The sequence below is a fragment of the Microtus pennsylvanicus genome, chromosome 10 (assembly GCF_037038515.1).
Source record: "Microtus pennsylvanicus isolate mMicPen1 chromosome 10, mMicPen1.hap1, whole genome shotgun sequence".
NCBI lineage: Eukaryota > Metazoa > Chordata > Mammalia > Rodentia > Cricetidae > Microtus > Microtus pennsylvanicus.
The window spans coordinates 54,097,842-54,107,456 of NC_134588.1; the positions used below are offsets into that span (position 1 = coordinate 54,097,842).

General features: G+C 39.5%; 1 protein-coding gene and 1 non-coding gene across 2 annotated transcripts in view; one reads left to right on the plus strand and one right to left on the minus strand.

The window, feature by feature from the left end:
• Positions 1-7,082, minus strand: part of Klhl20 (kelch like family member 20) — a 46,669-nt gene extending 39,587 nt beyond the window's left edge. The window contains exons 1-2 of the mRNA XM_075988411.1: positions 6,930-7,082; positions 5,916-5,979 (exon numbers count right to left, since the gene is read on the minus strand). Of these exons, the coding sequence (XP_075844526.1) occupies positions 5,916-5,938 (23 nt within the window). The 5' untranslated portion in view covers positions 5,939-5,979; positions 6,930-7,082. The remainder of the gene's footprint in view (positions 1-5,915; positions 5,980-6,929) is intronic.
• Positions 7,083-9,045: 1,963 nt separating this feature from the next.
• On the plus strand, positions 9,046-9,177 carry LOC142859236 (small nucleolar RNA SNORA13). Its single transcript, XR_012912151.1, has one exon. It is a non-coding gene; the product is annotated as a small nucleolar RNA SNORA13 (small nucleolar RNA).
• The last annotated feature ends 438 nt before the right edge of the window (positions 9,178-9,615 follow it).

The following is a 9,615-nucleotide window of genomic DNA, read 5'->3' on the forward strand; positions in this document are numbered from 1 at the left end:
CAAGGCATCATACAGCACATGCATGCCACCCTGGGGAACAGTCAAATCACACAGATCTATATGCTACTACTTTTAAGAATGCATTTCAGACTAGCTGGGATGAACAGGAAACTGCAGCTAAAGCTTCACTTGTTTTAGAATGTTTACTTGTCTTCTTTTTAGGGCAATCATTCCTGGTCCGCAGGGTTCTCTGCTCGGTGTCATCTCTTCTATTCCCTCATTCATACCATAGCTTGAAGAACCTTCTGCATATTGATTGACTCATGATTTATGAAATTCCAGCATAAATCTTTTTTCTATCCATTCATAAGCCAAGCACTGCTAGTTGGTTCCTTAGACACAAAACTCCTAAAACAAATGAGAACCTGCTGGAGGTTTAGGAAACTTGCTCGTTTTTTTGTTTTGTTTTTGTTTTTGTTTTTTGTATTGTATCCCATCAGGGCAGCACTCAATTTTTCAAGCTGAAACCTTTGGAGTTGTTGGCGTCTCCTCAACATAAATCTACCCCAGGTAATCTTTCAGTTAAACTACCAGAACTCTTTCATGTTAATTTCTCTACTATTATTTTCTCCTTTTTCTTGCTTATCTACTACCTGCCTAGAATTCAGCCCAAACAAATCTGATCTGTATGTCAGTGTACATTGGTTCCTAAAGTAACAAAATGACAAAGGCCAAACTATTTCATGGTTATGGTCTTGATTTCCACAATTTTTGTTTGCCCTTCTTCATTCACAAATGACATAATTAAATTTAAGATACACTTACCATGCATATAACTCACACACTTAAGTCTTACTGTCTCCCTCCCCACAAGCTTTTCCTTCTACATTTCTTCTTCATTACAGTGTCCTTAATTACCCCTGCTTACTTCCATGCCCACACGTTGCACCCCCACCCGAGCCAAGGGCCTCACACATGCAAGGCAAGTGCTGTGCCACTATGCTGAGCTGTGTCTCCAGTTCTAACACCCCTTTTTAAAATTTTAAAAATTTACCTTTGTGTGTGCATGTGTGTGAGTGTGTGTGGTGTCACAGGGCATGTGTGGAGGTCAGAGGGCAACTTTTGGGAGTAGGTTTTCACCTTCCACCTTGAGGAAGGGTTTCTCGTTTCTGCCTTCTCAGTTTTCAGAGGATGCTCCTGTCTGCCTCCCATCTCACAGTAGACATGCTGGAATTACAGGTGCGTGTCAAGGTACCTAGCTTTTCGTATGAGTCCTCAGACTAAACTCAGGTTGTCAGGTTGTACAAAGTAAGCACTTTTACCCACTGACCCATCTTGCCTGTCCTAACCCCTTCTTTAGAGTTCTTGGACAGCCAGATGGTTCAGTGGATAAAAGTTCTTGCTGCTTAAGTGCAAACACTTGAGTGTGATGCTGGGAACCATGTAAAATAGGAAGGAAGACATATTATGCTTACACATTTGAGCAAAAATCACCTACATGGATGTTCACTATAGAACTTGTTTAAGTGTGGTGTGTAGAAATGTCACAACACTATGTAACTATAAAAAAGAGTAAGAGAGGTTTATGTGTATTGGTTACTTAAAAAAAAAGAAACAGGGTCTTGCTGTATAGCCTTGGTTAGCCTCAAACTCACAATCTTCTTGCCTCAGCTCCTGAGAGTAGGGATTACAGGACTATGCCATCACACTGGCTCACAAGATAATTTGTCAAGTGGTAAAGAAACAGAGCAATGTGCACGATACGTTGACATTATGGTTTTGTTTTTCTAAATCTTTCCTTTCAGAACTATTCAGAATCCAACTTCAGCTCTAGCCAGCGCTGGACAGCAACCTCTTAGAGTCTGATCTGAACGTCAATGCACATTGACTCTTAAAGGGATAAAATGATAAAGGACAAACTGTTTCATGGTTACGGTCTGATTTCCACAATTCTTGTTTTGTTTGTCCAGCTGCAGCTACAGAGAGAGGAAGCCCAGAGCTGTTGTTGTTGTGGTTGTTGTGTTTCTTCTTCATCTTTCTCCTCCCCTCCTCTTCTTCTTTTCTTTTTTTGGTGGTTGTTTGATTTTTGAGGTAACAACTCGTATAGTCCAGACTCCAAATCTGCTATATAGCTGAGTCACTTTACAGTAATATGATACTCAACTTTGTATATTCAGTGCTTGGGATCAAACAGGGCTTTAAGCGTAATAAGGAAGAATTCTACCAACTGAGCCAGTATCCTAGCCCTAAGATTTTTTTAAGAGAATATATTCTATGCTTGTACAGGAATTACAAGGCCTTAAGAATAATGCAGAAAAAACAAACAAATGCCTTTGGGAGAAGAATAGTGGGACCTGGGATCTGTGTTGGAAGACATTCTCTTTTTTTTTTTTTGTCATTTTTGTTGTTTTAAGACAAAATCTTTTATAGCCTACACTGGCCTCAAACTTGTTATGCAGCTGAGGATGACCTTGAATTTCTGATCCTTCTGCCTTCACTTAACACATGCTGAGATCACAGGCATGCACCACTATGCCCAATTTTGAATATGCAATTTTATCTTTTAAATGTAATGCCATATACACATAAATACACAGAGTTAAATAAATGACACTTATGCTAATAAAATTCCAGTCGATTTTATAAAACTGTATAGTTATGAATTATAATACCTTAAGTATTTATATTTATCATTTCTTTGTGCTGGGAACCTTTGAATTCTAATCTTTTTATAAGACATACGATAAATTCTTATAATCCTTAACCTATTGTGATGAAAAACATTAAAACTTACTTTTCTTATCTGGGAACCTATTATTCAGCCTCCTTAAACCCCCCATCCTCTTGCTTTTCCTAGCAATATTCTATTTTTTACTTATCTCAAATCAGTTTACTTTAGTATTCTACTCCTGAGAATATGCAGCTTTTTTTTCATACCTGGCTTCTTTCATTTAACATAATGATAACAAACTTCTATGAAGGTTGCTGTTAATGATAGGGTGTCATTTTTGGGGGTGCTAAATAATAGTGCGTGGGTGTGGTGTAGACTTACTATTATACTTTCTCTATTCAGTGGACACTTCAGGTGAAGTATCTATTCATGTCTGTGTGCTGCAATAAACATGGCAGGGCAGGAATCTCTCTGATACAGTGATGCCATTTCCTTTGGATATGGATATTCAGTAACGGGACAGCTAGCCAAGTGACAGTTCTAGTGTTACTTTTTGTTCTGTTTTTAGAATTTTTATAGTGTTTTCTATAATGGGTAAAAAATACATATTAGGAGATAGATTAATTACTTTGATTTGATCATTACACATTATGTGTGTGTGTATTAAATTATCACACCTTACTGCATAAATACATACAATTAAAGAGAATGTTAAAACTACAAAAGACCTGCCCCCACCCAGGGAAAAGCTGGAAGCTGCTCACTCAGACAGTTATGCATTGATCATGAGGGGTCATGGCTGCTATGACGTCATGCATTGGGTGCGATGGGTGAACGTACAATCTGTAAAGAAGATGAGCATGCGTCCAGATAATCACAATAAAAAGAGTTACTTCTATTCAGTTTCTTTAGCAGCAGCTGAGTACAGGCCTAGCACTGCCTTACAGGTTTTAGTAGAAGGGAAAGATAGGGATGTGCGACCAAAGCTTAATGTAGGCAGCATTAAGTGAAGGTAAGAAGAGTGGGCAGGCTGGCCTCTGGCCAAGCGAGGAAATAAAGAGCTGTAAGTCAATAACTGGCGGCATTAGAATTATACAACATCATTTTGAAGAACAGTATATACGATGTAATAAAAATAAGACAAGCAAAAAGGCTCCTCAGACTGAGTGATTAAGTGAATATTTTATATAGAAATTACTAGTAAACTAAAAATATTGCCGTAACCTGACTTTCCTTTATAAAATCGCCACACCGAGGAAATATAGGCACAAAGCCTCACCCCTAACCTAGAAACTATTTGCAACTGAGAGTTACTGAGAGAGGAAAAGTCAGTTTTCCCTGAGTCTATCAACCACACTCCAAGGTATGCTGGCCAACACCAAACATACAGCATTTTTCTGTTATTGTTGTTGTTGTGTGTGTATGTTTTAAGACAGAGAAAGAACATGAAGTTGCATGGATAGGGAGTGAGGAGGTTCTGTGAGGAGTTGGAGGAGGGGAAGGAATATGATCAAACTATATCATATGAAAAAAATTAAATAAATTTAATTAAAAATATTAAGTTCATATTTGACCAATTACTTAAATAAAACATTTATGGCAACTGAGAATGAGGCAAAATCAGTGGCTTTTGTAATCATGCTAGAAAATGAAGTGGTAAAGCACTTATTATTGTGTAGTTGGTTTCTCCCAGTACATGCCTTACATGATTCGTATTGTATGGTAAGATGTAAGGAGGGTAATGGAATGTGTCACCTCTATGATGTCTTTTCATTTGGACGTCTTAAAGCATCTCTGAACATTTACTAATTCTAAATATCACGGCAGATACACCAATGAAGTTAACAGGGCATTAACAGTTAAAAGCCATAAAAAAAAGCTGATAAATCAACAGCAATCTGGAAAAGAACATATATTCCTACTCCTCTTACTTGAACTTGATCCTGAGATCTAGCTGCCTCTGCCTGCAAGGTGCTGAGTTTTACAGGTCTGCACAGTCATGACCAGCCCTTTTTCTAGTTCTAAACCCTGTCCTTATCCTGTAATTTCTCTTTTCTTAAAAAGTCTGTGATATCTTTGATGTTAAGTAATATGACAAAATAGGGTTTGATAACAATAATATGAGTTTTAAACAATGAATAAATAGAACTGACTTGTTTCAATAAAGATTCTAGTATAATTTGTTAGGATGGATTGAGAAAAGGTATTAGTAAATTCTAGAGGCAAGAGAACCTGTAATTGTACAATGTTTCCTCACACTTCTATTTTCCTACATCTATTTTAGTCCTCAATCTTCCCTTTCATGTAGCTTCTTAATAAACATAATAGAGGGGCTGGAGAGATGGCTCAAAGGTTAAGAGCACTGCCTGATCTTCCAAAGGTCCTGAGTTCAATTCCCAGCATCCACATGGTGGCTCACAACCATCTATAATGAGAGCTGGTGCCCTCTTATGGCCTGCAATTATACATGCAGGCAGAACACTGTATACACAATAAATAAATAATTAAAAAAAAAACAAAAAACAAAAAAAGCCGGGTGATGGTGGTGCACGCCTTTAATCCCAGCACTTGGGAGGCAGAGGCAGGCGGATCTCTGTGACTTCGAGAACAGCCTGAGCTAGTTCCAGGACAGGCTCCAAAGCCACAGAGAAACCCTGTCTTGAAAAAACCAAAAATAAATAAATAAATAAATAAACATAATAGACTACTGAACACCAGTATAATAACCAAACCATAACTAGGAATGCAGTACAATATCTTAAAAATATTACTTTTATTTGGCAACATAATCTTCTACATTATACAGAGAATTTAATTTATAATAAACACACAAAGCATCACAGTACACTTATCGTTATGCATAACAAAAATTACTGTGCAAAAAAGCAGATTTAAGTATTCAGAACCAAAAAATTCAAACTCTCTTTAGAAACCTAACTCCAACATTTCATTAACAAGTTGCAGAGTGTGTTGGTACACACTTTTAGAGAAACAGAGGCAGGTGGATCTCTGTGAGTTTGAGACCAGTCTAGTCTACAAAGTACATTCCAGGACATCCAGGACTACACAGTAAATTCTTGTTTAAAACAACAACAAAAACCAAGCAACAACAACAAAAACCAAAACAAACAAAAGAAGCTGCTAATTTCTGACATTATTAGTTTTATTTGAAACAAGAATGATTAATTCCAAGCAGGATTTAGTAAGGATTGTGAATAAAATAATTTTAAATGATGCACCGTTAATAGCCGCTAAACTTCAATTAGTGAAATCAATGGTTTTTTTTTCTTCTTAAATGGCTTACCTGCGCATTGGCTTTCCTTCCATGCACCATGAAAAGTATTCTTCACCGTATTCTAAAGCCGTACCTTAAGCAAGAGAAAAGCAGTAACTTACTAAAAACTTTCTAATTTCTCCAGCAACTTTCATAATCATTCCACTCATTTCGTCTGTAATCAAGAATCTTGCATCTCGATATAATGTTTGTCCAGACGCACAATCATAACGGAAGGCAGTGTCTTTAAGATGATCATCATTAATTGAGGATGCTAAGTCGATTGATTATATGGAGGGTGAGGGAAAGTGTGAAAGTGGAAATGATACCTAGTCGGTTTTGTCTCTGTTCGAAAAGCGCTTGGAGTCTCTCTCTCTCTTCTCTCTCTCTCTCTCTCTCTCTCTCTCTCTCTCTCTCTCTCTCTCTCTCTCTCTCTCTCTCTCTCTCTCTCTCTAACTTTGCCTTCAAGTGTATTTGCAAAGCAAACACTAGATACCCAGAGCAGTAGTAATTTAATGAGTCGGATAGGAACACTGGATCTGAAGGTAACTTGTTCTGAAGTGACAGGGGGCAGGCCGAGGCATTTGCTTTTAAAAAACAATTCAGTTTCCAACCAGCCCGGACAGCTTGAACAAGGGCAGGGAAAGTACAGCGCCAGACTAACGCTCTCCCAAGCAATCGTCTTACTTCCCGAAATACTGTCCACCACCAGGATCTCGCTGGCTTCCAAAGGTAAAATGGGAGGCATTAGTGCTCACTCCCTCAGAATCCCAAGTGAAGCTGTCCAGGATGCGGAGCCCTAGCGTCCCCAGGCAGCACAGCACAGGTTTCCCCTGGCGGCAAGACACCGGCAAGTAGCGCAGTCTGGCGCCCCGCAAGGCCCGACCCAGGCGCCTCAATAGTCTCTTTTCGGCACAGACTGACAGGCGACCTACAAAGAGCTGCCCTAACCCCACTGGGCAGTTCGGCAAGTTGAGATCACAGATCTGCGGAGCGAGACCTGGAGCCCTGCTCTCCATCCCCTGCTCTAAGGCTCTGACTTACTGGCTTTGACACTTTTTTCTCTGCGGCACCTTTCGCTGCCTCCTCCGCCCTCTCTGTCTCCACCTCTGGCGCCGCTAGCGCACGGAGGATGCAGCTCCCGCAGCAATTTCCTTTCTCCGCACCCGCCCCTATCCAGAAGCCGGAAGTAGTCCTGTCCCTAAATCCTTCCCGCCAAACTGCCCATGTTCGGGCAAGTGGTTCCGTTCTGGGTCCGGAAGTAGCTGCGCCGCTCGCTATGTGTTTCCCAGTACTGGAACCGTTAGCGTGTGTCCGGATAATTTATTGATGTATTTAAAAACATCTTTCTTCTTCACCATCCCCTGACATGTTTCATAGCAAAAGCAATATAAATATGGAAATAGTTGCCGGAAGCTAGGAATTTTGATTTGCTTGTAGCTGCTGCGTTCCCCCACCTCCGCCTTTTTTTGGGGGGGGGGGGGGGATTTACAAATGTTGTCCATGATTGTGGATTGGATTACCACATGCACACAAGGAGCTGACTAGTTTCTGTCAGTCCCCTACTATGTGCAAGTCTGAGGACGCTATCACAGGTACTTTACCCTCTAGTTTTTCCTCAGCACAGTTTCAAGATATTGGAGTTTAATCCAAGATTCTGATGGCGTCCTTTTCCCTTAATTTAGATGCTTCTTTGGTGAACTCACTTTAATCCTAAGAGGAAAAACGCTTTTTGTATTTTGTTCCAAAATTTTTCTCAATAATTGGTCGTCTTGTTTTTACAATATATTTAGAAAGCAACCAACGAAATAGTTAGAAAGTGAGGGTTACAATTTTAAGTATATCAGTAAAAGACTGTTGCTGATTTGTTGAAAACTATAGTAGACGTAACTAAATTTTTTAACTGCTCTTTACAAGAAATCTACAGACGCTGCAGTTGTTTTTGAGAGGAAATATACCTTTTATTAATAAACTTGTAGTGGAGATGATTGGTCTTCAATATTGAAGGATTTATGACCATCATTCTTATTTTGCTGATGGCACCAAAGCATTATATAACTTGCAAGGGCACCTGCAAAGCACCCTTTTGGAATACACAGCATGTCAGGGTTACAGCCTGGACTTACGTTGTTTGTTTTGCCAATCTGGTGGCTATCAAATGGATTGGATGTACATTTCTCTGATCAATTGAAATGTCATTTTATATGTGCAGCTGGCAGTAAGGTTTCTTTTGTGTGAATTGCCTAAAAGGCATCTTCAAAGTGACCCTTAGAGTCTCCCAAAATATGAATTATAATTTTATAGCTATAAATTTCGATAACGAGGTATAAAAACCACTAGGCAATGCTAGTAACTAAAGATGGAATTTTAGTCTATGGCCAGGGAAAAAAACAATAGTTTCTATTCTTGACAATCTATGATTCATTCTTCAACCCACTGTAATCTGGCTTATGCTTCTACTTCTCTCTTCAAAGGGGAGCATTTCAGTGTGAATCAGCTCTTCCTGTTTATGTCAAGACCTATCAAACTATACATAGAAATAAGCATTATCAAAACCTGGCATTTCCAATTATTATAGAACTCCTACAATCCCACTAGGTCTTCATCTTTGGGGATCGTGAATTTCTAGTTGAAAATATACTTAAAAATTGGTTTTACAGTATGTGAGACAGTGGTAACAATTAATACTTTAGAGACCAATGAGCTTAACTTTTAGACTTTCAATTAGAAATAATATCTTGTTTGTCATGTATGAACTACATAGATCCCAAGGTTTAGGTGTAAACAAGACCCATGGGATTCTTGTTTTGTCAAGTACTCATTCTTGAGGAAATAGACACTGTAAAGATAAATAAAAAAGAAAGGTGAAGTGGGTACTTCTTGGCAGGCCCTGCCAAGGTATGCTACTAAGCAAACATGGCATGTGCAACAGAGTTAATGCAAGACGTTTATTGGGGGAGGGAGAGAGTGAAAGGCCATGTTGGAGTGGTGACGTGAAAGAGGAGGCAGGCAAGCAGTCAGACAGACAGACAGACAGAGAGGCAGAGAATAGGGAAGGGGAGCAAGAGACATGAAAGGCAAGAGAGGAAAGAAGAAGCAAGAGAGAAAAAGAGGAGGCAAAGAGAGGAAAAGGGAGGCAAAGAGATGAGAAAGAGGCAACGCCCTTTGTGTTGTCCATTCGCTTTTGGTCACTAATGAATGTGGTGTCAAAAAGGCATAAATTAATGCCTTGTAGCCTTTTCTTACCCTGGAGTTTGGTATCTTGGGTGTAGGAGCTGCATGAGTAACAGAAAATCTACCCTAACTTGTGTATATGGGTGAATGTACTGCCCAACCCTGGGAATGTGGTTTCTTTTAACTGGTTCTTACTCATTTGGCAGGTGGGTGTCTGAAGCTGACCAGCACCTCCAGAACGACACGTGGGAGCTAACAGGTGGCTTAGGGGTGTCCTTAATGATTTGGGAATTTGGTCTTTAGAAACATGGATGACTTAAATTTTCTATGAGGTGTGTCAGGACACTGCATAGATGAATGTACACTTTGTAACAAGGCTATGAATAAATATTTAATAAGCTGCTTTGGAAAAAAGAGACAAGAGAAACAAGAGACAATAGAGGAAAGAAGAGGCAAAGAGAGAGCTGTACCTGGCGGGCACTTTTAAGGGTTGTACATGTCACACAGCTGGTGATGGAAAGGCACCTGGCAACAGGTGATGATGACGTAACTACGG